Source organism: Volvox carteri (assembly GCF_000143455.1).
Source record: "Volvox carteri f. nagariensis unplaced genomic scaffold VOLCAscaffold_67, whole genome shotgun sequence".
In the NCBI taxonomy this organism is placed as follows: Eukaryota; Viridiplantae; Chlorophyta; class Chlorophyceae; order Chlamydomonadales; family Volvocaceae; genus Volvox; species Volvox carteri.
The window spans coordinates 604,171-631,526 of record NW_003307610.1 but is presented as its reverse complement, the minus strand read 5'-3'; the positions used below and the strand labels follow the sequence as shown (position 1 = coordinate 631,526).

General features: G+C 57.3%; 5 protein-coding genes across 5 annotated transcripts in view; 2 read left to right on the top strand and 3 right to left on the bottom strand.

The window, feature by feature from the left end:
* VOLCADRAFT_98060 (uncharacterized protein) lies at window positions 1–6,155 on the top strand (the record flags this gene model as incomplete). The annotated part of the gene is made up of 16 exons (XM_002956968.1): window positions 1–60; window positions 153–352; window positions 448–587; window positions 772–829; window positions 967–1,047; window positions 1,363–1,409; window positions 1,717–1,762; window positions 2,018–2,166; window positions 2,418–2,482; window positions 2,772–2,870; window positions 3,081–3,334; window positions 3,613–3,694; window positions 4,054–4,127; window positions 4,495–4,588; window positions 4,782–5,309; window positions 6,087–6,155. The coding sequence occupies 16 exons, from the start codon at window positions 1–3 to the stop codon at window positions 6,153–6,155; spliced, it is 2,046 nt and encodes a 681-aa protein (XP_002957014.1).
* A 1,611-nt stretch (window positions 6,156–7,766) lies between these two features.
* On the bottom strand, window positions 7,767–9,122 carry VOLCADRAFT_67741 (uncharacterized protein; the record flags this gene model as incomplete). The annotated part of the gene is made up of 3 exons (XM_002956934.1): window positions 7,767–7,842; window positions 8,294–8,398; window positions 8,932–9,122. Coding segments are annotated over 3 exons (372 nt in total), but the record flags the coding sequence as incomplete, so codon positions are not given.
* Window positions 9,123–13,336: 4,214 nt separating this feature from the next.
* VOLCADRAFT_107492 (uncharacterized protein) lies at window positions 13,337–16,256 on the bottom strand. Its single transcript, XM_002956933.1, has 8 exons — window positions 16,089–16,256; window positions 15,957–16,017; window positions 15,770–15,878; window positions 15,377–15,539; window positions 15,187–15,294; window positions 14,659–15,026; window positions 14,074–14,476; window positions 13,337–13,870 (listed from the first exon to the last, which is right to left on the bottom strand). The coding sequence occupies exons 1-8, from the start codon at window positions 16,167–16,169 to the stop codon at window positions 13,730–13,732; spliced, it is 1,434 nt and encodes a 477-aa protein (XP_002956979.1). The 5' UTR covers window positions 16,170–16,256; the 3' UTR covers window positions 13,337–13,729.
* Window positions 16,257–16,843: 587 nt separating this feature from the next.
* On the bottom strand, window positions 16,844–24,720 carry VOLCADRAFT_119569 (uncharacterized protein; the record flags this gene model as incomplete). The annotated part of the gene is made up of 13 exons (XM_002956932.1): window positions 16,844–16,960; window positions 17,202–17,578; window positions 18,131–18,556; window positions 18,997–19,057; window positions 20,087–20,179; window positions 20,699–20,762; window positions 21,066–21,199; window positions 21,565–21,978; window positions 22,221–22,274; window positions 23,120–23,176; window positions 23,746–23,818; window positions 24,322–24,431; window positions 24,511–24,720. 13 exons carry the CDS (start codon window positions 24,718–24,720, stop codon window positions 16,844–16,846), a joined length of 2,190 nt encoding a protein of 729 aa, XP_002956978.1.
* Window positions 24,721–26,168: 1,448 nt separating this feature from the next.
* VOLCADRAFT_98055 (uncharacterized protein) overlaps window positions 26,169–27,356 on the top strand; it is a gene marked incomplete at both ends in the record, with an annotated part of 2,504 nt that continues 1,316 nt past the window's right edge. The window contains 2 exons of the mRNA XM_002956967.1: window positions 26,169–26,361; window positions 26,909–27,060. Of these exons, the coding sequence (XP_002957013.1) occupies window positions 26,169–26,361; window positions 26,909–27,060 (345 nt within the window). The remainder of the gene's footprint in view (window positions 26,362–26,908; window positions 27,061–27,356) is intronic.

Here is a 27,356-nt window from a genome sequence, read left to right as displayed (position 1 = left end):
ATGTCAACTAGGCGCAGATCATCACGAGCTACTAATGCAACAAATATTATAGAACAGCAGGTCCGTCTTTGTTGGCTATGGGACGTTCAGGACAGCTGCGATGGACAGCTGCGTGGCCACTCCGAATGTAACGAACCTTCCTCGCCCCACAGAAAATTGATAAGGCACTCAGGCGTATAGCAGGGTCACATGGAGCGGAGCCTCGGCTCGAGCACGGCGTTCTGTCCGAGCAGAAATGTGCACCAGTGTGGAACCTCTTTTCGCGCTACGCCGCGCGGAGCCCTCGCATCCAACCGCGTTCAGATGAGGCTGGACCACCCATGGCTGCTGGCGGCTGGCCGCAGCGTCGACGGTGCGCATTCGATTATAAGCGCTTCGTCGCTGCACTCTTCCGTCCCGGAAGCATAACTCAATAAAGACAACCCCGTTGCACCTTTCAAACTGCAGGACTCCGATTCCCAGACCTGCCGTGGGAGAGGGCGGCGAGAATGTTGGTGATGCGGCAGGTGTCGTGGATGCTTTGGCGCCTGCAGCAGCCGCAGTAGCCGCAGAGGCAGCAGAGGCCGCCAAGAGCTGGGATGATGACGGTGCGTTCCCCCCCCCCAGCCCCCCACGGCCTCCGCTGACGGAAATACTCCAAACAGTTGGCCCTTGAATAGTGGCTCCCAGCATTGTCGTATGCCCCTTATGGAGGTCGACCCCCCGACCCACGCTTGCTCGCGCGCGGACCTCCGTCTCCTCCCCCGGCCCCCTACCCCCAACACCCCTCAGGCCATCACGTCATAGACCTGCTGCAGCCGCTACTAACTCGTGGAGTCACGGCCCCCCGGTGGGTCACTTCGTGCTGGCCTGGCCTGGCTGGCTGTGGGGTGGGGGGTGGGGGTGGCAGTCGTGCAGTAACAGCTCTTGATGTATTTCCCCCCTCCCCCTCCGGCCCCCTCCGGCCCCCTCCTCCTCCCGCCGCAGCCACCTCCAAGAGGCGCTCATGCACATGGTTCTCAATGTGGAGGCCCACAGCTCCTCCTCCCTACCACACAGGGCGTACAGGTGGTTGGGGACTTGGCCGGACTGCCGTACATGTGGTTGGGTATTGTCGTACATGTAATTATTAAGGGAGGAATAGTTCATAAGGATACACAACTCCACTCCGCGGTGGCTCTACCAGGGGGGAACGGCGAGCCGGCCTGAAAGGTGTGTGTGGGGCCAGGGGGAGCTGTTCATACGTCTGGATGTCTGTAGCGGGAACATTGCAGGGGGCCTCGCAGGGTGTTGTTGGAGGGTGTCAGCTGCCTAGCACAAACACCTCCACACACACATACCCTCCGTCGGGCCCCCTCGCCCCCCTACTCCCCTACCCCTCAGCTTGCTCATGGCGATGTTGGAGTGGCATCCGCCCGCCAAGCTGGAGGGTGCGGTGGGGCCTAGCTGAGCAGGGTGGGAGTATGTATGTATGTATGTATGTACGGGGGAGGGGAGGCCAGGAGGGCGGCCCCGGGCTGAGGAGGCTGGAGCAGAGGGGGCTGGTGGTGTCACTGATGTGGCGGTGTGTGTACTGGCCCTGTGTTTGCCCCCATTTCCTTTCCTTCCCCTTTTCATGAGTAATGCCTCTAAACTGGTTTTGTACAGCAATGTGCTGACGTGTCTACTGATTTAAGCCAATGCATGGATGTGTGTGTGTGTGTGTATTTCCCCGAACCCCCCAACCCTCCACACCAGGGGATGTGTTGATGATCAATGAGGACCTTTGGGCACCCGTCGGCTGGTGAGGGAGCGGCGGGGGGGAAGGGTGGTGTGGGTGTGTGCACGTGTTAGGGGAGGGGTGTGGAGGCCGAGATTTGAGTCGGGTGTGTATATTTGTACGGGGCAAGTGGGGGCGGCTCTGTTTACTGCAGTACGGCCGTACCTGGGAACTCCCGGGGGCCTTACCTTGCCTTACCAAACACCCCCTGGACCCCCTGCTTCTTGCATCGTACGACAATGGCCTCCTTGCCCCCATCTCCCCCCCAATGCCCCCCAGCGCCTGGCAGGCTGAGCCGCACCGCGACAAGCCCCGTCTGCAGTCCCTGCGCGAGGCGACTGGGTTGTCGGCGCTCGTGGCCTCAGCACACAACTGGGTGGTGCGGGAGGCGGAGGGGGGGGGAGGAGGAAGGATGCTGCCAGCAACAGGTATTATGTGTGTGTATGTATGTATGTATGTAGAGGGTTGGTAGGAGGGATGTTCACAACCCTAAATTAGGATGGCGGCTTGGGCCGCTGTGGCAATACCGATTTTGTGTACATGGCGTGTTACCACCACCACCACCAACCACAGCAACAACAACAACAATAACAGCAGCAACGAGGGGGTTGGTGAACCCACGAGTGAGCCAATTGCGCTCCTCCTCCCGCCCGCCCCCTCCTCGGCTATTGTCGTACAGGTGCCCCCGAGGGGGGTGATGCGGGTGAAGTTATGTTGCTCAAGTACTGGATCACAATGATGCAGGTAGGGGGGAGGGGGGGGGGAAGGGGGAGGGGGGAGGAGGGGGGAGGGGGAGGGGGGAGGGGGAGATGGTCGAACCGTCGGATTCTTTGTAGTCAGCACCACCGGGTGATGTGTTCGTGTCGCGTATCGTACATCTCCGGCCCTTCACGTGTGTGTAAGGGGGGTATCACCTGGCATCAGGCTCCCCGCAACCCCCTCACCCCTCTTACCCCCCGCCCCCTCGATTGCCTTTTTCCCTCCCTGGCCCCCGACCACATACATACATACATACCACTACCAACCCCGGTAGTTGGATCTGGATGTCCGTATGGGCCTTATGCGGCTGAGCGGGTTCCGCCAGCGGCGAACCAGCCCCTTGGAGAGCAGTTTGGTGTACCGCCTGATGCTGGTGGGGCTGGGGGGGGAGGGGTTGGTGGGCGGGTACGGCACTGGGGGCCCCAGTGGGGGGGAGGGGGGGGGAGCTATTGATCTATTGATTGTGGTGGGGCGAGGTGAAGGAGGCGGTGTTCCTATATTTACAGTATATTGGGAATATTTGGGGAGCTCTCTGCCGTACCCGGGTGTAACCCAGTTCCCCCCCTCCCCTCAATCCCCCCAGACCTACACAAACTGGGCTGACGGCAGCTCCTCGAAGCCCCTCCTAATTAGGCAACTAGCCGCCATACGGATTTGGAGCCACAGAGCGGCCGTAGCAGTGGCGGGAGGGGGAGGGGGCAGTGGCGGGGGCTCGCAGCTAGTGAGCCTGGCGGAGGTGGGAGAACTGGCGGCGGCGCTGCTCGGGATGATGTACGACGTTTACGGCGCTTTGGACCGCATGCGGTTCTATGTACGGCAGGGGACGCAGGGCCGCGAGTGAGTGGTGAGGATGAAAGGGGTTTGTCTGTTTGTCTGTCTATCTGCCGGGGTCGGGTTTTCTTCTGATTATGTAGATTGCTTGGCTGCGTCTGTCGACGTCTGTCTGTTTGTGTGTCGGCCGGTGCCGTACCTTTGTCTCCACGCGGGCTGGTCAATTGAGGGGTGGCTTCGCTTATGTTTGTCTGTCTGTATGTTTGTATGCTTAAGGGCGTCAAATTTACCCTGTACGTCGGTGGACATATCTAACATATGCACGTGTTGCCGTGGCGACGCAGTAACGACCTTGTACGGATGGATAAGGTGGTATCTGCGGCGATTCTCAAAGACCTGCCGTACAAGGACCCAGAGAACCTGCGGGTGAGCGACCACCTCCTCCGGGGGAAGGGGGTTCAGCAAATTCAACCCTCAGTCCCAGGGGTGGGTGGGTGGGGGAGGGCGACACCCCTGCCTGTGTTTTCCCCTTCCCCCTTTCCCCCCCTCTCCCCTTCCGCCCTGTACATCTGCCGCATCAGTCTTTCCTTGGCAGCAGCTTCACTCGCCCGTGGTTCGTCTTCCCCCCCTCAACCCCGGTGGGGTATGTAGGCGGTGCCGTACACCCCCTGGCCCCCTGCTTACCTAATGTGTGCCCCTGCCTGCCGAGCTCCCCACTCAGCCTCCCCCCCCTACCCCCCCCTACCCCCCTACCCGCACCCGCACCCCGACATATGCCTCCCCAGGTGCTACTGGGCTCGCTGCCCCCCGCGGCGTGCATGAGGCTGCTGGTGTACTTGTTGGCGGATGCGGCGTACAAGTGAGGGGGGTGAGGGGGAGGGGGGAAAGCAAACGTAATCCAACGTGGGAGTGGATTTGGTCGTACGTACTGGGTTGGACTATTGAAGAAGGATGGGAGAAGAAAGGGGTGGGCGTCTTACAGCCTACATACACATCGGCTCCGGAACCCACCCTTCTGCCTCCCAACCCCCGAGGGCGGTGTCCCGACACACATACGCGCTGTACGGCAGATTTCTTCGCCTCCACTCTCTCTTCCTTGCATGAGGTTTGTGCAGGTGGTCTCCTTTTCGGCACCCAGTGGCACGTCGTAACTTGTGTCGTACTCTCCTGTGTTTTATTCTTTTGCCTGCAACCTTCCTTCCCCCTTCCCCTCCCCCCTTCCCCAGGCGGCTGGAGGTGGGTGGTGATCAGCTGGCTATTGGGCTCCGGCGCGTGGCGCTGCACTACGCGGACAACGGAGTGGTGGGGGCGCCGCCGCAGGTGGGGTGGGCCCCGGGGGGTCTAGGAGCGGGTGAGGGTGTGGGTGTGGGTGTGGGTGTGGTGTGGTTGGGCAGCGCCTTGGGGGGGGAATCACCCGGCTGCACTTCGCACCTCCCTCCTCCCGAACTAACTGACGACGTACTGCTCTCCCCCTCTACACACATACATACATATATATACACACACACTCCAGGTTCGGGCCTCTGACGCGCTCCTCTACCTGTCATCTCCGGGCAACTGGCACTGGGGAGCGGGCGCCATGTCCTTCGGTCTGCCCGGCAGGGGGGGACTGACGCTGCTGGTGGCGCACCTCACAATCTCCGCGCTGCAGACGGCGGAACAGCAGGTACGGCAGGCACGTGAGGCGTCGGCGGCAGCAATGGCAGGTGTACGGCAGCGCCGCGGCGATAGCGGTGGCGGTGGCGGGGACGATATGGAAGTGGACGGTGTAGGCGGCGGCGGAGAGGCGGCGGCCGAGGAGGCGGCGGCCGAGGAGGTGGCGGCCGAGGCACTGGGGGAGGAGGAGGTGGTGCAGATGTGGGCGGGGGAGGCGCGGGAGGTGGCGAGGCTGTTCCGGCAGCTGGCGGAGAGGCTGCGGAGCGGGGGGGGCGGGGCGGGGGCGGGCGGGTCCCGGGGCGGAGGAGACGGGGCAGTGGCTGCGGCAGACTGTACGGCAACACCTATCCGGTGCGCTGAGTTGCTGGTGGCCCGTGTGGAGGCGGTGGGTGTAGCTCAGCCTCCGCCTCGCGCTGGTGGGTGTACGGGACTGCCGTTCCGGATCTGATGATGACGTGGGGGCTGCGTGGGAGGTGGAGGTGGGGACTTAGGGGGTTGAGGGGGGCTGGCGACATGACGTGGTGTTGTTGTTGTTGCGACACGGGGGAGAGTTCCTGGAGGGGGGTGGGGGTATTTCTGACATCTGGTCTCGCTATGTGTGTGTAGGAGGGAGGGTGGGGCGAGGTGGGTGGGTGGGAGTGGTGAGGTAGGCGGGTGGGAGCTCCAGTCTGTGGCTGCAGCGCTGTAGGGGGGGTTCAAGTGGTGAGCTGTATGTATCCTGTACGGTACCGTACTGCACCTCGCACTGTGCAACTGGTCCGTGTGCCGTTATGTGTTCTTCATGCTGGCGGCTGACTAGGGGGCGATGAGGGGGCTCCAACTCATGCCAGCTGCCACCGCCGTGTGTAGGGACAGAGCCACAGCATCCGTACCTTAACTCTGTACTCTGGATTGAGTGACTGGTTGACTGCCTGCTGCCCCCGGCGCCACCTGGTACTGCTTGGGGCCACCAGCCCCACCCGGCGGTTACCTCACCACTGAGGTGCACATCGCGACGACGACCCCCCGCAAGCCAACATTGTGCTGTACACCCGTTAGAGCTTCGAAGCATTTTATGTCACCGTAAGGCCCATGTAAGGCACTAGATTGATTCGCGTTGCACCTCCGCCCGAACTGCGGGAAGTGTTAAAATGTGTGGGGTTGCCCCCCCCCCTCCAACCAGCATGTGGAGGCCGATGACATGATGGGTCAGGGTGCTGGTGGCCACAGTGCTTTCGAAAGTGGCTACTGAGAAATTAATCCCCTTACCGGAGGGAGGTCACTCGGACATTTTTTGAAATACCTTTCAGTAACCGGGTGGTTGCAATAGGACATAAGAATAGGCCGCAGCCCCCACTGGGGGGAGTGACCACTGCCTGAAACTCTGGATGAAGGCTGCGATGGTTCGCGGAGTTCTGCTGAGTAGGTGCGTGGGTTAGATCTTAGTTGAGCTCGCGATAGCGCGTTGGTGGACTCCATTTCAGTGTACTCGCTAGACCGCTGGGAGCTGCTGACAAGGCCCTCGTGGTGTGAAGTGGGAGCTGTTAAGAAGCGGTGCCACGGCACCGGGGACACAAGTGTGGGTGGAGTGACGGCAACGGTCCAGGCCCACAGGAACACACTACCTGGTAATGTGGGTTACCAGGAAACTCCCTGAGAACCATACAGGGTCACTAACAAATTACCGCAGGGGGCAGAAACGATTTAAAAGCACTGGCGGCCACCGTGCGGTCTTGCACACACCTGCCGCAATTGGGTGTGCACAACAACGACGATGACAACAAAAAGCGTGTGTATTTATCCTGTGCCACCCCCGGGGTTGAGTCCTCACCGCCACCTCCGGCACCTGTGCTCTGTCCACACTGCCCTATGAGGCTGCAGACCAGGTGCCGCCCCACCCCCCTTTTTCGAAATCCCATTTCCGTGAGGGGAGGGAGCTCCACCTCCCGCCCACAACCTCCTCAACGCACATTCACCACCTCCATTACTGAGAAACATGTTCTGGTGTAACCAGACACCTCCGTCAACACAGTTTGAGGGGGAGTACCGTTTGCGTGTCACCTGCACGGCATCGTTTCCTTCCCACCAGAAGGATGACGTCATCCAACATATCATCAAAAGCTCAGCAGCGGCAGGACAAGTCCTCGCCAGCCCGCACATATAAAAGCCATCAAGTAATGAGCACCACCATCCGGTATACATGGGAGACGAAGCCATCTCTTCCCCAGCGATCCTGATCGTCATGTCCGATCCCCCTTCTCACCTCTCTCTCACACAACCGTCAAGCACCACCACCACCACCACCTTCACCTCACTGCCGCCGCATCAACCTTGACTCCTGAGGCCACCACCACCTCCACCAGCACCACCCCCAACCCCGCCCAGGGGATAACAATCGCGGAATATGCACGTGTGTATACGTACGTATGCACATATGTATGTATGTCCAAGCCCCCAAGAACACCGTAACCTCCTATGCAACAAGCAGAGCACACTTTCGATCCGCGGACGGCTCACTGTCGTAATCCATTACGGCCACTCAGGCCTAGGCCGCTAGACTCTGACAAGCAATGGTTGTGCCGGGTTCCAAAGGGGACAGCTGGTTCCGAGTCCATGGCTCCCAGCTCCGCAATATCCAGACGATAGGGACCCGAGACTAGGGTCAAATTCATACGGCGGCTATATAGCCAGGGCTGATAGGAGCAGCCACCGGTTCGAGGCCCGCAGCCCGCAGCGACAAAGAACAACGCTGTCGTCGTCGTCGTCGTTGTCACCTCTCTCACTTCCGGGCACCCTCTCGCTGTCCTCTCCATCTCCTCGGGGTCGCCTGCCAGGTCAGCCGACCGCTCCCCCCTCCGAGCGCTCACCTCTTCCGCCGCATCATGTCCTCCATGCCGCCCTCCATCTTCTCGGCGTCCAAACCCGTCTCCGCCGTGCGACTGCGGCAGCGGGCAGCGATGGAAAGTGGGGAGGGAGGTAGGGAGGGAAGACCACCACTGGTCCAGCTGACACCAATACACCACTAACCATGTATTGTGAGTTGCCGTACGGTCAACAGCGTTCCTCCTCCCCGGCATGAGCCGGTCATTCCCCCATCCGTTCCCCCACCCCGCAGTGTCCAATGACCGGGTGGGGGAATGAGCGAGCTAACCAGTACGAATGCTCGCGAGCCCGCAGGAGGGAGGGGCAGAATGCACTTCAAAAGTTGTACTGGAAAAAAACGGGAGCGTGCGAATAGAATAGAATAGAACAGGAGAGAACAACCCCCCAGCAGTCTCAGTCCCCCCTCGCTGCCGCACCGATGCAACACCAGCTCGCCACCGGCCAGCCACGCGCCCGGACCCCCAGACCTCATCAGGTCTACCCGCACAGCCACACAGGAGGACTCACATGCGCACCACCTCCGCCACGGGGTGTACGAAGATCTTGCCGTCGCCGATCTCGCCGGTGAACGCCGAGGCGGCCACTAGCCGTACAACCGCATCCACCTGAGACCTGTGTTTGGGGGCCCGGGGGATTCAGGACAGAGGGTCCGGAACAGACCCAGACCCAGACCCAGACTCTGATTCTGACCGGCAGTGTGCTCACATTTCAGCTTAGAGAGTTATCCGTCAGACATGGGTGGGTGCGGGTGGGGTTCCGATGGTACGGATCCCGGTATCCGACCCAGGCAGCTATTTGCGGTTGAGAAGACGGACCCCCTCGTTCAGACACATCCTCCGGTGCCCCCGGGGACTCCCCCCCCCCGGGGGGCCCTCCCACGCAAAGGAGGAACCGTCACACCGGCCGTTTTTCGTACTGCTACCACTTCCCCACACCAGTACATCCTCCGCCTTGCCTCATATATTAGTTCATCAAAACGCCTCACCACCTCGCCGTATGAAAGGTGCTCTCCGCGTAAAAAGCTTTTCACAAGTCCCCAAAAGTGGTTGTACTCGGAGTCCTCCTCCCTGCTCCTCCTCCTACCTCACATCACCCATCCATCCCCATATCCCCAGACATGTACGTACGTACGTACACGCGCCCACCTGCTAACAATGATGTCAAGTTTCTCCTTCTCAACCAGGTTGGAGGGGCCGAACTCGGTGCCCGCGTAACGCTCGCGGCTGCCTCCCTGCACTCCGACACCCTTGACGGTCGTATTCGTGAGTCCACGGATGCCGTACTTGGACAACGTGTCGATCACGAACGGTAGACGCCAGGGCCGGAAGATGGCCTGATGGGCAGGTTCGTGTTTGAGGGGTGGGATCGGGTGGGGAAGCGGTGAGTGCGGGGTGGTTGACAACTAACTAACTAACTAATCAGGGGAACCGTTATGTTGTATTGAGTTGGGTTTTTTATCAGAGCTGCCAGCAGCATGGCATGGCGACCAGCTACGACAGAGCTGCTACTGCTACTGGTGGTGTGGCAGGGGCTGCATGGCCTGCGGCCAAGGGGTGGTGCACTGCAGCCGATCACGGAGGAGAGCAAAAACGTGCGCTGTAAGGGCCACCATGCCCTCCGCTCCCCCCAACTCGCCGCGTGCACAAAGCAACAACCATTTCCTCACATCGCTCAGCACCATTCCAACGTCACATTACCTCGATGCGGAAGAACTTGACTCCCGGGAAGGCGCTCAGGTCGCACTGAATGGACTCGAGCTCCGCGTATGTGGCCCGCTTGGTGCCCTGAACCCCGTTATCCTCGCCTGGTGCGGCGGCAGTCGTGGTCGCGATCGTGGTGGTGGTGGTGGTACGCGAGCGAGTAATGGAGGGGTCAGGACAAACAGGACAAACACGCAATCGCTACCCCAAGGGGAAGGGGAAGAAGCAACCACTGGACAGGGCAAGGGGATATCCGCCGCTGTGTTTCCGCTAGCTGAGCTCGGAATGGACTCTGTAACGGAACCGTAGCGGCGTGTGTCGTGTTGTGCCATGTCAGGTCCCCTAGGGGCCGAGTGCACGAAGGGCCCTCGAAGGGACATCAGCTCGGGGCAACACAGGGTTGCTCATGGCATCCGCCTCCTAGCCCATCTGGTGCATTGTACAGTACGCGGCGCCTGTGAACATGCCCCCCTGATGAACCGCATGGAGGGCATGTTTTCCAACAGGGCTCGAACAGTGCGACGACGACAGGCTCCTGACTGGTTTGGAATTGTGGTTCGAGGGCGGCCTGGGTCGGGGCGTGAGCGGCCTGGGACCGCCCCCGGGAGCCCCCGACCCGACCCGACCCGACCCGCTGGCGGAAGAGGGGAACCCCGGGGGTGTGTGGTGACTGCTGGAGGGAGGCTGTTGAACCCCGTCGCCGTGACCCCTTGCGCTCAGCGCCAATCGCACCGGGGGGACCCTCTAGCGGGTCCTCGTTTCCCCCCTAGGGGTGCTCGCTCCTGGAGGACTCCCTCTATATCTTTAGGAGGTCGGGTCTGCGGGAAGTTGCCCACACTCGCCAACAAGCGATAACCCAAAGCGCATCTATGCATGTATGCATTGTATGCCTTGATAAGCAATCAATTGTACAATCCGCTACACACAGCATCACACTTGACACATACGGCAAACAAGGTCCGAAAGGCATCCTGCATCCCGCAATCCGCGCTGCAATGGGAAATACCCCCTGTGCCGCACACAACAACTTCCATGGCATAGCCAACAGACATTTCTCCTCAACAATATGCGTGTGGTCTCGTCCCGGGTTGATGGGGTGAAGCTTTTTGGAGGTTAAGAAGAGGTATATCCGGAGTCGTATCCCCTGACTGCTCCAGGACCCACACGGCGCTTCGTCACTGTACGGGCGCACCACTTACTCGCCCGAACAATGACACGTGATCGACGAGCCAAGCGTAGCTGTTGGCATCGGGCCGAGCAAGCACGCACAGATGCAATGCGGGCGGCGCGCGAAGTCCTGCGGGTTTCAAGCGATCAGCAGTGCTGCCATGCGAAAGACCTAGTGACCGAAGTGCACACACACAGCAAAGAGAATGGAGAAGATGGATACAGAAGCCCGTATCGCCGATACACGCATCGATAAGACAACAAACCTGCTGGCGACGGCAGTCGGGGTCCGCGTGAGCTGCATTTCGGAGGACGGGCGATTGAAGCGCACTAGGATAAACTTAACTAAAATGCGTTCTAGGGAATTACCACTTGCAAAGCAAGTCACAATCGCGTCGAGTTGGTGAATCGGAAAGGTGCAAGCCGACTCCTCAATCGACGTCTCGGCGACGAAGGTTCGACTAAGATGGTCACAAAATTGTCCTGACCTGGCTGATCCTTAACTTAAGTGTCAGAAGATTGTTAAGCCCCGGCCATTTCTTTCAGCACGTGATGAGGAAAGCACAGAATTGTCGTACAAAGGGTCGGTGGGTCAATACGGAGACTCTTGCTGCTCTCAGTGATTCATATCCTTTGCCGCTATTGTTGGGGGCACAAATCAGTGACTTGTTCTTATGCCCAGGGGTCGGAGTAGGACTTTCCATCTGGGTCAAGAGGCAGCCAATTCAAGAATGCATTGCGTTAGATGTTACAGATGCGCTCGATCTTCTCCTTTAGCTAGAAGTCACGGGCCGTTCCCCGTAAGGGAACGCCGACAGTTAACGACAGCAGTGTTTGCGCACACTGGAGCAGATTCGGACAAGCGAAACAAAGTCATCTACCTTTACAGCAAGCCGGATTGCCCTCTCTGCGAGGGCACCAGGGTACGTTGGCGCCGAGACCATGCACGACATGGAGAGAAGCCTAGGCACAAGCGAACCTCGTATAGTGTAGCTACTGTAGCTCACATCAAACCTTATGAAACTTGAGTTTGCTCCAGATGCGGTCCTTTCCTGGGCAGCCATTTCAGCCATGTCCCATTTGTCGATCCGTCACAGGACCGAGTGCAAGGGCTGATAGATCGTGCGCAGTTCATGCCCAGTGCACTTACAGACTTCACGCTTGAGGTATGTGGTGATGTCCCATTTCGCCAAGTGGTGGGGCCTGTGGGCGTTACGGACACCTAACGCCAGCGGTTAACACGTAAGGTCACAGGGAGGAAAGACGTTGCCAGGACAAGAGCACAGCCGGCCGACCATAGCCAGCAGTCTTAACCATCGTCCCCATGGGTCCAGAAGGGGGTAAAAGCAGCACAGAATGCCTGATTGCCCAAGGAAGGGGGGTGCAAGGGGTTTGCCACGGGCCTCCCTCCGGCTGATAGCAGTACCTCACGCTAGCCCGACGTCTGCTCCCTTTGACCAGATACGGGACATCTCGACGAATACCACTTGGGCCGCCGCCTACGACATGGAGGTACGACATAACAGGATTTTGGCTGAGTCCTGGCCTGCTCGCAGGTCCAAATCTAATGCGGGGGCCAATAAGTATGCAAAATGAACCCCATAATGTTGGAACACAAAGCCACGTGGCCCTGGCCCGGCTGACTCAATTTGCGGCGGGATCTGCATCACAAAGCTGCTACTGCTCCATACTCATATGTGTATGTGTGGTTACTTGGATGTCCAAGCTTCACGTCAAGCAGCCAAAAGATATGGATGTCACCCGGACATTTCAGCGTAGGTTGAACACTGTTGCTTCCCTGCCGCAGGTTCCCGTATTGACATCGTTAACGTCAGAAGGGAAAGAGGTGCGTTGGCCGTTTTGTGGGAGGCTAGCCAAGGTTCGTGGCAGTCCGAACTCAAGTTTTAAGCTGCCTTCCATACCCACGATCTGGGTGGGGACATTTGTGCTCGTTGGGTTACCAATCGAGCTGAGCCCCCTGCTAAGGAGCTGTGTCTGCTACGCCCACAGGTTCGCATCCCGCGGCCGCCACCTCGCCTGACGACCGAGAAGCTTCGGCAGCACATTGAAGCGAGTTTACCACAATAAGTCCAACAGAAACGTGTGAGACGTGTGCTGAATGACAGGAAGCATCCATGGTAGAACGTTTGCTCCTTTCGCATGTAAACCTTTTGTGGTTTCCACCTGGAAATATGATTTTGGTGCACAAATGGGCACAATCTGGCAATGATCATTATTTGCCCGTTAAAGGGTAGATGGTAACGTTGTAGTGTCAGGTAGGGTCACCATAATTTACCGTTATCGTTAATGTATACGACATGTGTATGGGTGTATTTCCAGTGCGGATTAAGGCCAGGGATTAACTCTCTGCCCTCCATCGATACCTGCTCAAACGGCTAAGTTGTTGGCAAACTCACCTCGTCTTTGGTTCCCTTATGGAACGAAACTATCGTACCAAGGACTTCCGTGCCCTGATCCGTGGCCTTATTCCGCACTGGAAATACACCCTATATGACAAGTTGTGGCCCACTACAAAGTCACTGATCAGTACTTGGGTATTATATTTTGTAAGGTCGCAATTTTTCCCTTGTCGCATTGTCGAACCTGCTCGGTCTCCGCTGGTTGGCGGTTGGGTTCTGTTAGTACTGACAATCTCGTGCGCAAGCAGTTCTAGAACATTTATCTGACGGATTTAAATTCTTACATTGAAAGACTCACTTGGCATAGCAGTTATTGACAAGCCAGCAGCCAGCTTAACACTCTCCCGCATCTCACGCAAATAAACAAAGTCGCATAAGACGAATAAACAAAGTCCGGCAAAGCTCAGTCTGCACACGATTCCACGCGGAAAGGTACTTTGCTTAATAAAAAAAACCGTTCGAGCAGTCAGGACTCTCACTACACTGGTCAGGTAAACAAGCCAACACTGCATATGGTCACGACACCTGCCCTCTATAAAGCAGTAATAACTAGTTCCTGTTGTAGCCAATACGGCATCACCTGCTGCTAATCATCATAAATAATATACATTACACTCTGCAGTAACGATTTGGTGCTTAGTATGCAGACGTGATGCTTAGTAACCCTTAACCAGGAAGGGATCCAGCGGCTTGCCCAGCGCGTACACAATGAAGCCGATCTCGCGCAGCTTGGCGTGGTCAAGGATGTTGCGGCCGTCAAAGATGAACGCCGGCTTCGTCATCTTGTCATACAACGCCTGCGCGGAATCATACATTGCCAGCAGGACAAATACGTGATGTCCTAATCACGCGCAGGGCGGGTAAACCCGGAGTTACGAAGAGTTGACTGGCCGGTTGAGTCCTTTAGAAAGCTTTACGCGTCTTGTCGGATACGCAGAACGTAAATTCCGAAAGAACGTATGATCATTTACGTACCAGAAACCCTTGTATTCAAGCGCACCTGGTAGTTGTAGGACTTGAACTCGTCCCACTCAGTCAGGATGCAAATGGCGTGTGCACCCTCAGCGGCGGCAGCTGAATCCGACACCACCTGCACATTCTCGAGCATGTGGCTGTGCGAACGGCTGTAGTTGGGACGATCCCACTCGAACTTGGGAGCTGACAGGTCGCGGAAGATCTGCTCTGGCGTCACCTCGGGGTCATAAACACAGACCTTGGCGCCATCGCGAATGAGGCCCTTGCATACGTCAATAGCTGGTGTCTCACGGGTGTCACCGGTGTCCTTCTTGAAAGCGAAGCCGTAGATAGCAATCTTCTTTTGAGAAACCGTGTTGAACATAGCGCTGATCACGCGCTCCACAAAGCGCTGCTTTTGGAAATCGTTCATCGACACCACTTGGTACCTGAGGAAAACGGAAATTGACGGCAAGAGTGGAGAGATTGCCAGGTTGTCCCCAATCGAACAACGCAGCAGCACCCCCAAACCTAGACCAAATCTAACAAAAACCAGCTCCCGCTGCGAAAAACAAGGCGGGCTACTTGGCAATTTCCATCCCTCACGGGTCACTGACCCCACAGCACTCACCAGTACTCGGCCACCTCTTTCAGCCCAACCGACTCGCAAACGTAGCAAAGGTTCAGGATATCCTTCTGGAAGCATGAGCCGCCGAAGCCCACGGACGCGTTCAGGAACTTGGAGCCAATGCGGCTGTCTGTGCCAATGGCGTGCGCCACCTGCTGAACATCGGCACCTGTGGCCTCGCAAAGCGCCGAAATAGCATTAATGGACGAGATGCGTTGTGCCAGGAAGGCGTTGGCCGTCAACTTCGCCAGCTCAGCCGACCACAGGTTTGCGGTCAAGATACGCTCGCGGGGGATCCAGTGCGCATACACCGACACCAAAGTCTCAATCGCCTTCCTGCCGCTCTCGGTATCTGCGCCGCCGACGAGAACCTGAGACAAAATACCACAACGAGAAGACGGATGTCAACTAGGCAGTTAGGGAAACATTACATCAGGACAACCACACATTTCCTATACACGCTGGGCACAAAAGAGAGGCCTTTGCCTCAGAACAAAAAAATGCCCGACATGAAGCTGCATGAAGACTCACGCGGTCCGGATGGCGCAGATCCTCCATGGCTGTTCCTTCCGCCAGGAACTCCGGGTTTGACAGAATCTCGAACTGCACGTTGGGGTCCTGGCAGTTCCGCTTGAGCACCTGCAACCATGCAGCCAGGTTAGTGCATGGCGTACGGATGAATCCATAATGCAATCTTCCTAAACAGATTGCACAGGCTTACCTTGCCAATAGCCTCGGCAGTCTTGACTGGAACGGTTGACTTCTCCACAACGATCTTGCTGCTGGTGGACACTGAAGCAATGAGACGGGCAGCACCCTCCCAATACGTTAGGTCCGCCGCCTTGCCCGCGCCAATACCATGTGTCTTGGTAGGCGTGTTGACACTGCAAGGACATAATACGCGCAAATGGGACTGTAAGTAAGCAAAAGAGCACGAGGGGCATTTAAAACACAGCAACAGCAACTCAAGGGGTTTTCGATATCCAACAAAACAGAAACTCCTCAAAAATCATAACGAACTGGGCTAATTGCATACGAGCCAAACAATTCTATCATCGGCGTTTCGAGGATTATCATCTGGAACCTGAGCAACAATAGCGAACAGGGGCCTAACCTGACGAAAACGATGTCAGCCTCGCCGACATGCTTCTTCGTGTCGGTAGAGAAGAAGAGGTTGCGACCGCGGCACTCCTTGACAACCTCGAAAAGCCCAGGCTCGTAAACTGTTCAACGTTCCATAGAACAAGCAGACCGTCAGTCACTCCAATGATCATAGACTGCCCTAGGACGCTTTAGCTTACTTGGAAGCTTATCGCTGTTCCACGCCTTGATACGCTCCTCGTTGATGTCAACGACAACAACCTGCGAGGGGAGTAGCGCTATTGCTTCAGCCGCGCCATGGATCGCCAACTGGAAGCCAGCTTTTGACCCACCTCAATTTCAGGGCACTTCAGCGCGACCATAGCCATGGTGGGGCCGCCCACATAGCCAGCTCCGATGCAAGCGATCTTCATATTTGCAGGTAACTAAACCCGACGAAGAAGTTGCAGATTGTATGAGCGGCGCAAATTCGTATGCCACACCACCACGATAATTTGCAACCTAAAGTGATTACTTCATAGTCGTCGCTGCAGCTTTATACGATTGACCAGGGAAGTTGAAGCGGGAAGTTGCGAAATGCCGTACCCTTCTGCGCAAATCAACGACCGCATGACGATGCAACGTCTATCCTGATCTGGCAGATTAAACTTAACCATATGACCGCTGCTAATAAACAGGCAAACGGGCCACTCCAACGGAATTGAAGCTGCATCGGTGGCACAACAGCAATAAACGCTACTTGCGCAACGAGCAAAGTTTAGGTTACAAAATTTAAGTTGACGCTGAACAAAACGTTCACCCGTGCTGCCTGCTGCTGGGATCCCTTTGACACAGCCGTTGTGCTGCCTGATGCATGTCATTTGTCAACAAGCTGTACCTGGCCGATGGACACAGCAAAAATCAAAATGACTTCTTGGTTACACTTCAGTAAGGTTAAATTATGGAAACAAAGCATGCACCAGTTGTCCAACAGGTGACATGCCTAGCGTCATAAGTCAAACGTCGTCAGTCACGATGCGAACAAATGCAGAATGTCAAGCAAGTGCCATCAAGCATCTAAGCGACAGCCGGCTGGGCACTCATAACCTCAGGCAATCCGACCCAATTGCACCCAGCACGGCTTCCTCGGCACCTTGACGCCCACCAAACGCCGCAGGTCGCATGGCGGCAACAGCCCCGCAGGGTCGCCGCTCTCACGCCATTCCTGGCAGGGCCAAACCACATGCAGAAAGGACAGCACGGGATTACGAAGGGCAAAACAAGCTAACCCACTTGCATCGAACCATACCACGTTCGTACACGTGCGTTCCAACCGCATCATATGGGACGCACACGCGAGTAACGTCGCACCACGGGTGTATTCCCAAATCTACATCTCATCTCAACAAGACCCATTCTTCCCCAAAGGCAACCTTGCGACCTCTCAAGCCCCCAAGCCGGCTCACCTGCATCGGCCCATCCAACCCATCGAACCAGCCAAAGCCCCATGCCATGGCCGACGGGCCCAGCAGGGTTGCCAAAGCAGCGTACAGAAAGCTTCCCCCCTGGACTGCTTGCAGCTGCGGATCTGGGTTAGACTCCGATGCCCCAGACGAAGCTGTTAGGGTCCGCTTCACATCCGCAGATCCCGTTCCGCGCTTCACGGTCTCAGCGAGCTTGCTCGGCGCCTGCTTCTCCGCCGTCCCATGGGCGCGGCTGGCGGCATCGCCATAGCTGAGGCTCATATCATATGACCAGAGCAACAGCTGCACCAGTAAGCCCAACTCATGTTCCGCAAAGAAACGACCCGGGCAGCGATATTGGCCGCCACCAAAGGCCAGCCCTGCGGCCATGGCGCAGTCATCAGTCACAGCCATGGTTCGCCATCGATACAATCCCGTGTTTTGCTGGGAAGAATGATTCATCCTAGCAAACCCTATGGTGACCCAGATCAGTGTCATTGCGCGTGTGCGTAGGAAACGAGGTAATGCACAGACATGAACACATTACCCAGTTAGCCGGCCATTCGTTACTCTTCAACCCCTGTGGCATGATTGGCCCGGTGCTCCACATTCTGCCGCCGTGTCATGCTGCACCCATCTCATTTCACAGGCTGCGAGCCACGTCATGCCAGAGAGCTAAACTCACAGCTTGGCCGCCTTCGTCACATGCGCCATTGTGTCCGTGTGGAACCCATTGCGGCAGCTTATACGCCTAGAATGGCGTATTCCCAGGTGGGCTCCCAGGCGGGTTTACCCAGCTTTACACACCGGCCCCGGCCGTGGCCTCTCTAAATGAAACGGACCACGCTAAGCCGACCTTCCCATCATGTGCAACCTTCCTGTTTATTCACATCAGTTCATTCCCACCCATCCCCCCTCTCCCATCCACTCACCCGCCACGCTCGGTAGCACAGCGCTGCCGTCGCCCAGCCTCACCTCAGGCCTGCAGGGATCATAGACCCATGGGTCACTCCCCACGGCCTCTCCGCTGCGCTCCACTGCCCCGCACAGCTTCTTGTCGTGGTGACTTTCAAACGGACACACCGCCAGCAGCCGACCTCTCGGGAGCTGCAGCCGGGCCCCCTCCCCCGACTGAGAGGGCAAGTCCAGCGGGGCGGCCGCTTGGCGCACGTCAATGCTCTGAACCCGCAGGCGCAGCGCCTCAGCCACACAGCGGCTCACTGCAGAACGACGATTGGCCGCCAGTCGTGTTGCAGCAGCCACGAGCTCCGACCTGGAAGGCTGGACTCGTGGGCTAGCTGTATCCGCGCTGGATGAGCCCTCGACGGCCGCTGCACGGCTGTCGGCCCCCTCAGGACCTGCGTCGTGGGATCACTCAGAATAAAGAGGGATGCCGGCTGGGTGAGTGGCGCAGGGGTCAGGTAAGCCCACCACGGACGTGTTGGGCCCGTAGGCCCGAGTGCCCGCTGATGACTTGGACTCATCAACCAGCCAGCCAGGTAGCAAGGCAGCTAGCTAGGCAGACAGAAAGCCAGCCAGGTAGCAAGGCAGCTCTCCGACCTTATTCGGCCCCCAAACGGGACAACGTGGAGATGCGGGGCACAGGCGGTCGAGGGGTTACCTGTGCAGCACTGTACAGGCTGTGTCTGTTCGAGGGAGTCCTGACCTGACCTGATCTGACCCGACCCACATGGACGGCAAAGTTGAGAAGTTGAGGTGCAACCAAATGTGCGGAGAGCGACAACACACTTGGCCCCCGGGAACTGTCCTCCATTTCGCCAGACCCCAGGCGGCTTACCCCCCGTGGTGGCTGCGGCAGCAGGTCCCCCCGCGCTCAACACCTTGGATTGCAGCTCCCGCTACAGAAAAGCACAAGCAGATGGACAGACAAACAAACACACAGATCAGTCAGCAGGGTCAACAGGGGCCGCAGCAACACGGCATGAAGGGAAGTTACAAAGACACAAACCAAAGGCCCGGCATCCATGAACATACATACATACATATCTAGGGTTGGCACTCATCTAAAGTCGTTTTTCTAATCTAATTATTTCTCTTGAGAATCTCATTGAGAATTTAGAAGGTCTTTTTTGGCACTTGAGGAGACGCTCATCTTCATCCGCCAGAACGACAGCTACGCGGCCAAGCGCAACGCCCTGTCAGATGAGGAGGTGGTGATGCAGCTGCTGGCCGGGGATGAGGAGGAGTGAAGTAGCTAGGGATTCAAGTTGTTCGGTCGGCATTGGTAGCAGTCTATGTCTGCTGAACTTGGCCAGCATGGGATCTTGATGGCATACCATGTCGGCTTTTGTGCATTGCCAGGGCTTAGGAATGATGATCTGGGCCCTGATTCGTTGAAACCTTAACCCTTAGGATATGGAGTTAAAGAAGCATCAAAGGGATAAGCGCCTGTGACGTGTACTCGACCGTCCAGTGCGCCCTCGCATGCTTTGACCCATGGGTCAATACTGCGGCGGAGTATAATGGCTTGTTTCTGTCGTGCAATTGTGCTTCGCAACGTCCCAAAACTTAATCATTATAACAAATATACCATACAGAATCATCCTACAAAGTTTCAGAGCCAGTCATGCATTTCCCAGAAAGCTGCCAAAACTTGAGATTAGAATCTAACCCATTCTATTGAGATCTAATGAGATCTCAATAGATTGAGATGAGAAGACTTCCGCTTCTAAACCCAGGGGATACCCTATACATATCCGTTCCAATTTGAAGAGCTCCAGACTGTGGCCGGGGCAGGAAGCTTAGGGGCCGACATTTTCCCCGCTGAGCCAGTTTGACCCGCTAACACGTAACAGCCCACTCCGAGGATGTATGAGGGTACACGATGACATGGCCCGCACACATACAAACACACACGCGCGGGATACCTCCAGCTCCGAAATCACCGAGGCCTTGTGAACCGCATTCTCGGGAAGCAGCAGAAACGCGGTCGACCAAAAGACGGCTGGGATCGTATTGGCCTGCGCAGTCACGAACATGGTGGTGCGAAGACAGTGAGAGACATCGTGCACACAGTAATGCTCGTGGACACGGGGCGTGGGGGTCCTGGGGCGTTTCGGAAAACTCCTCTACATTACCAACACAACACAAACCCAAGCGAACACGGGACAGGGACGGTAACTACCCCTGGTGCACAGTCAAACTGCCCTGGTGCACAGTCAAACTGCTCTGGTGCACAGTCAAACTACCCCGGTGCACAGTCAAACTGCCCTGATGCACAGTCAAACTACCGTGGTGCACAGTCAAACTGCCCTGACGCACATCAAACTGCCCTGATGCACAGTCAAACTGCCCTGGTGCACAGTCAAACTGCCCTGATGCACAGTCAAGCCACCAACCTATCATGCAATCGAAGTTCCCCCAGTCTCTGCTGCCTATCCCATCCGCAACCTGCCTATCCCCCCTAGCGCCCCGCCGTCCCGGCCGCTGCCACCCACTCCCTCTCCTGCATTCCCCCCCAATTCACACCACCGCCCCACCTGGGACGCCCATATCAGCGCAAGCAGCATGTTGGGTCGTAGCTGTGCACATGAACCCGTCGTCCTGCACATCGACAACGTGGCACGTGAGGCCGGGGACGGGACCGGAATGAAGAACCGGAGCTGACCCTCCGGACTTGCAGTGGAGCGTGGCGGGGAGTGGCGAGGTCGAGTGCACAAGTACCCGATGGGGGGGTGGGTAGGGTGGGTTTCAAAGTCCATCGGTCGTCCGGCAGGTGGGTGGAGTGAACGCCCTCAACCTTTGCAAACATCCCCCCCCACATACATGCCCATCCGTCTGGCGGAGTCACCACACGCTCTCCCATCCTCTCCCCCCCTTCCTCTCCCCACTTCCCCCCCTCCACACCTGTCCAGCATCTCCCCTGCCGGGGTGCCCTGGAACAGTCCCCGCCTGTCTGCCGCCAGGAACACACGAAGCAGCTCAGAGCGGGACTTGACGAACTCAGGCAGGAAGGCATGGGGCAAGGGGGAGGTGGCCAGCTGCGCGGTGGGGGGACAGGGGCAGTCGGGGCTGTCACCGGTTGTCCATGCGGATGTGGGGATGCAGATAACAAGGGAAAACTAAGACCTGAGACACGGGCAAGGTGCCAGCTAGCCGTCAGGCACGCAGACGTAACCCCCTGCGAGGGCCCCCGGGGGCCGGGTCCCGGAGGGTAGAGCGCGGGAGCTACTGGAAAACACTGAAGTTCACCATAGAGGCGATGTCCTGATTGCTGAGAACGGAGGGTACATCCTCGCGACCTGAACTCACGTCCTATCTCCGGATAGGTGTGTCTCCGTGTCTTATCTTTAATCAGGTTATAACCTGACATTCCCTCCCTACCAGCCCTACCGCCCCAGATCACCTCGAACTGGTCCTCAAACGTAAAGAAGGTGCGAGCCAGCCATTCGACCCCCGCAGGTGGCCGCGGCGGCAGGCCCCCGTGCTGCTGCTGTTGCTGCTGCTGCCAACCCTCGATAGTTCCTCTTAAGGCCTCTCCCAGCTCCCCTGCCGCTGCCGCCACCGCCGCTTCGCCGGCTGCTTTTAAGAACCCCTGCCGCTGCTGCTGCCCTGCCATTGCTGCCGTACCGGCAGCCGTAGCGCTGTGTCTTCCCCTCAGCTCCCCCTCCTCTTTCTCGTCGCCCACTGCGGTTGCCGCTACTGCCGACGCCTCCTGCAGCCCCAGGAGCTCAGGCAGGTGGTCCACGAACCGGCGGCCGAAGACGGACTCCACAGCGCAGTGAAACACCAGACTGCGGCACAGCGAGCACAGGTCCACCTTCGTGGGGGGGGAAAGGGGGGGTTTGGTTTCAGGGTTTTAGGGTTAACACGTCACGCGCCTGACCACGCGCAATCGGAGGATAAAATTGCTGTTCCGCGTCTTAGCGACTTTCCTGGGTGCTGTGTTTCAATGACCCCACCCCACCTCCCTCCGCACCAAGGTGAATCCCCGCTCCAACCAAGTTTCCCAGAGCCCCCTCCCCTCCCTCCCCTCCCACCGCCCTTCCAACCCTCGCCCACCTGGTCGTGGTGTACGTAGCTGGGTAGCAGCTGCAACGCGCGAGTGCCCAACGACTGCAGACGTGTGTATGTACGTATGTATGTAAAGGAGGAAGGGGGAGGAAGTTCGGGAAGGTGAGGAGGGGTTCATATCCGTGGTGGTAGAGGGGGCGTAAATTGGTAAATAAGTAGCCCAAGGTTCCCGGTGGGCAGGGGGGAAATGAGAGGCGGTGAGGTGGGTGGGGAAATTGCAGGGCAGGGACTTGGTGAAAAGGCTGTGGCGCAACAGCGTAGGTGTGAGGGGCGTGGGCTGGATTTCGATGGCGAGATGGAGCATCAGGGAACTAGGCGGGGAATCATATATGCAAGAAGCAACGGATTACCACCGTCCGCGACATTGAGGTCTGGAACAGGGATTGAGAACTGAGGCGGGGCATGTGCGTCTGCGTGTACATGCATAACATATGATATGAAGTGGGCTGGACGGAATCCTTAGGAAGCAACCGCGCACGGACCCGGGCCGAGATGGTGTTGCGACATGAGCGACAGGGCATCAAAGGTGTCGGGGGGGGAGGAGCTGTGCGAACGAAAAGACCAACAAGATCTAAGTAAGGAAAGGAAGAAGCAATGACGGAAAGCCAGCCAAGTCTAGCGCTATCGCGCGGGTGGGCTTTCCAGTTCCCGCAACTCAGCTGCCCCTCCCTCCCCCTTTTGCACCCACGCCCGGTACCTTGAACCCTCTCTCTTTGGCGAATGTGGTTTCGCTCCCTTCACCCCTCAGCCCCCCCAACCCCCAACCCGAGGTTACAGTCGTCACAGTCGCCATGGACGCCTTTCGGTCAGTTCTTTCGGTTGCTACTTTCTTACCCTGGCAGCAGCTTAAATCGCGTGTGGTTCGTCTTTCCCCCCAACCCCCACACCTGCATGTGATCAGTCAGCATGGCTGGAACCAGCAGCTCCCGTAGCTCCTTCAGCATCTGGCGACAGATATGACAGACAAACCGACAATCGTGGCATACAGACGTACAGATATGAAATTTCAGACAAACAAAGACATACATACAGACCAAGTTAGACATGGGGAGCCCACATCGGGGCGGTGAGAGGGTCAGGTGGCTCTTGAGATCTGTCCAAATCATTGCGACGGAGCTGCCATATCCCGTGAGATATGCGAAGGGTAAGACTAACCACTGGCGAATGAAGCAAATACCAGGGAGATACACGGATATAGTCCAGAAGAAGATACATGCTGCATCGGGAATGTGTGTGGAGGGTAACGCAAATCCAGAAGGTTTAAAACAAACACAAGTGATAACTCGAACTCACAACCCCACCCACAACCCGCACGATGGTGGGCGGGAAAACATATCACACGGCCGTCGGACTTCCCACAACTCTTGTGACACCTCCTCCTGGCGGGCTTTACAACAGCGCAGTTGGGCTGAGTGAGGTGCAGCTTCCTTTCCCGGTACCGGGGCCCCCGTTGTTTCTTTTCCTTCCCGGCTGCTGCCTGGGGCCCCGGGAAGCAGCAGACCCCCAGACACACCTTGGAGTGCAGCGGGAAGAAGACCCGGGAGGTGAGTCCGAACACTCGCTGGGTGAACTGCTCTATGGCGGGCCTAGGGCATTGCCATCGGGCCAATGGGAAAGTGAACGGGCGACGGGAAGTGCAGTACGATAATGACAGGGCTCAAGAGGGAAGGGCTGGGAGAGGAGGGGGAAGGGTGGGGAGGCGTGGGAAAGCGCATGACGATGGATAAGCGGATGTACGGCGGGGGGTGGAGGACGGGAGGAAATTGCGGCACATGGGCCCATGTATGTGGGTCTGGATGTGGGGGGAAGATACCCGCGAGGAGGGGGTGAAGGAGAAGGGCGTGGAAAAAGTGGCCCCGCGGATACGCCATTCCCAGCCTATCAGTAGGTATCAATCAGTTTGACGAGAAAAAACGGTCACGTCGCAGCCAAAGTTTTTCTCTAGGGGATAACCACAGACATCCACAGTTGCATGTACGGGCAGGCAAAGTAGAAGACGCCGCAGGACCGCAACAAACATACAGCTGTACGTAAGCCTTTCCTTTACAAATTCAAAAGCCCATAATATACACCCTTTTGCCCGGCCAACCTGAACGTGACTTTTTCATCAGGAGCTGAGAAAAAATAATGGATGTGCGACGGCTCGAACAGAAACGTCATCTTGACACCAGCTAGACTCAATGTAAAACTATCACCGAACTGAGGGATTGAAATTGTCACTTCATGTTAATGGCGCACTATGTTACAACAGTGTCACGTATGCGCGTTTCTTGTGTACCTTCCGCCTGCATTTATTGATATATGAGACTCCATGGCGGCCAAGAGCGAGCGCATTGCCAAGAATAGGCAACCCAGGCACCAGTGCTGCATCGTTCTTGCCCTGCCGACTCCATACCAGCGAGCTGAAAGCTGCCACTACCAGTATCGCCCCGAAGACCACAGCGAACCAGACCGATAGCTGTGCAGCTAGGAGGTCCGTAACGAACATTGTGAATAAATATTTATGCCCGTTTTAAAATTGCAAGACGTTAATGATTTAGGACTGGGGTTTGGCGCTTGCAACAGTCGAGACCTAGATACGAGAGATAAGCAACATCAATGGCATGGACTGGCTCAAGTAAGACCATGGGATACCACAAACAATCCGACGATTTTCGCAGCCAGCTTCTAACAGGTCAACCGTCAACGAGTAATAGATGCCGTACCCGCGTGCACTCGTCGTCAAGTATTTGACTCTGCAGAGGGCAAATTGCCTATTAACGCGCCTCCCGGAGATTAAACTCCGACGCTCCTTTGTCTAATGAAGCATAGCGTTTGCATGATTACCTGCCACATTTGCCAGCGCAGCACAAAAAGAAACCGCCTTCCCGCCTTTAGTCTCGCCTTCACTGCCTCCTAGATGCCTCCCCCCGACTCTTTCCGCAAATTCGACTCATCAGCAGTACCCAGCTTTGAGGGCAACCCCCTCGGTCATCACCGCGAAGCACAGCATTTCCCTCGGCCCCCCCAGGTCCGCACTCAGAGGCGCTCCGGGTGCCTCTGAAGCCCGAGTGCCGGGACCCAGCTACTCAGCCGAGAAGGGGTATACGATACGCTTCCACGCGAGCACACCTCAGCACCTGCAATCATCTTCCTCGCCTTAGCGAACTCTCCTCCTGCAAGGGCGCCCCGATCGGTAGCATCGGCGTCCTTGAATTAACTCGATGGTTAAGTAAATCCATCAGGGCATCTCGGTTGTAAACATGCATGGAAAATGTCATTTCCGCGGTACGCGCCGCAACATAACAACCTTGCATTTAAATTAACTCTCTTGCATGTTACTAGGCATTCTGCTAGCTTGCCTCCAAGCCATTTCGCCCACAGGCGCTGGAGTTGTGATGCCCCCTGGATGCGGCACTTCTTGGCCACTTTGTCCGCTGGTGGTCGCGGCTGACACCGCCTTTGGACAGCTAGCTTCCACGTCCACCAGCGCGAGGTGGTCTCCCGCCACGTGCATCAGGGGTTGGGTGCTGAATATGCCTGTCACTTGCAGAGGCTCGCCCCTATAAGGTCCGGGAGATGTATCGGGTGGTGCTCCCGGGCGTCCTGGACTGCCGCTGGTACCAGCCAAAGGATCCATTCGTTTGTCGTGCTTTCCTCAGGTTGGGACCTGAACAAGAGTTGTGACAAGGAATGAGAATTTTGACGTTTGTGCCTAACAATTTTACCAACGGTTGCATTGCGGGAAGGAAAAATGTCGGAAAGGCCTTTTGGGGTGATCCGGCACGAATGACGGCATCACAACCGCTGCTTCACAACCAGGCTTCGGTATACGTTTCTTTGATCCGGAAGTCCTAAAAGCTAAGCATCCGGCACACACGAAGGCGCACACGACTACTACACAAAAGACTTGAGAAGTGTCCTTAAATAAGCGTTTCGCAAAGCCATCGCACTAAAATGCAGCTGTCCCAGGGCTTCAAAGCGCTTTTGCGGCAGTCCGCGCTGGCCCAGCCGGCGCAGCAGCAGTTGGGTACATGTGCTGCGGCGGCTCGCAAAAACTCAATCAGCAGCAGCGCCACAAGCGGCAGTTCGCAAGAGGGGGAGTCAACGGAAGGCCAGGCGCCGATGCCCAACTTTAACAGCGCATCAGGTGCGACCTCGTTTTTCCCTGTAGTTGTCCCGGCAGCTGCTCCGCCTTTCCTAAAACTTTACCTCTTTCACATTGTTTCAGTTTACCGCAATCATCGCCATCATGACTACCCATTTCCGCGTCAACAGGGAGCTCCCTGAACACAGGAAATTCCCTTTACGTTTACCATGAATTCTTGTGTGGCGCAGTGTTGGTCATGAGCATGTTTGGTGTCAAAGCAAAAATTCGATTCTTAAGCAAAATCGGGCCCTGCGATCCACGGGTCACTGCGTTATCATCCGAGTCCAATCATGGCGACCTGGACGGATGATCCCATCCCATTCAAAAAGGCCTTTAACAATTCAGGTAGACATGTACATGCACGCATAACGTAAGCAACGGCCGATCATCGCGTATAGGTGACGGCGGCGTCCTCCTTTGTCAAGCCGTACGCCCTCTCCTCGCATCTGTGCCTGTTTTTCAACCCTTTTTTCCTACGTGCCGTACATGCACTACTTCCCTCCCTCCCACCCTCCCTCCCCGCTCCCACCCTGCCCTACCCCCCCAGGCACGGAGGACCCGCGAGATGTTGCCGCCCGCGTGGGCCGCACCACCGGCTCCGGAACCGGTCCGGTGGAGCTGAAGAGCTGGGACGCCAGGGAGGGGGGAGGGGGGACTGAGAACGACAACGAGTGCCCGGGAGGTTACTCCGGGCCACAGGTGGGCCGGTGGGTCGGTGGGTCGGTGCGCGGCGACTCCGCAACAGTGGAGTGCGGCCCAGGGCATAATCCCAAACATGTTTCAAGCCATCGAGTCATCCGACCGAGTGTGATGCCTAACCGGTCCCAACTAGAAAGTCACAGCGGCTACCAGGCGCGCATGTCCCCGACACGTGTAGCGAAAACGGCCTCTCCCGAACGGCGTCTCCTCCCCCTCCCGCCGACGAATCCAATCGATCCGACCGGTCCGAGGGCGGCGGTGAATCTCTGGGCGGCACGGTCCCCCCACCGGCCCCT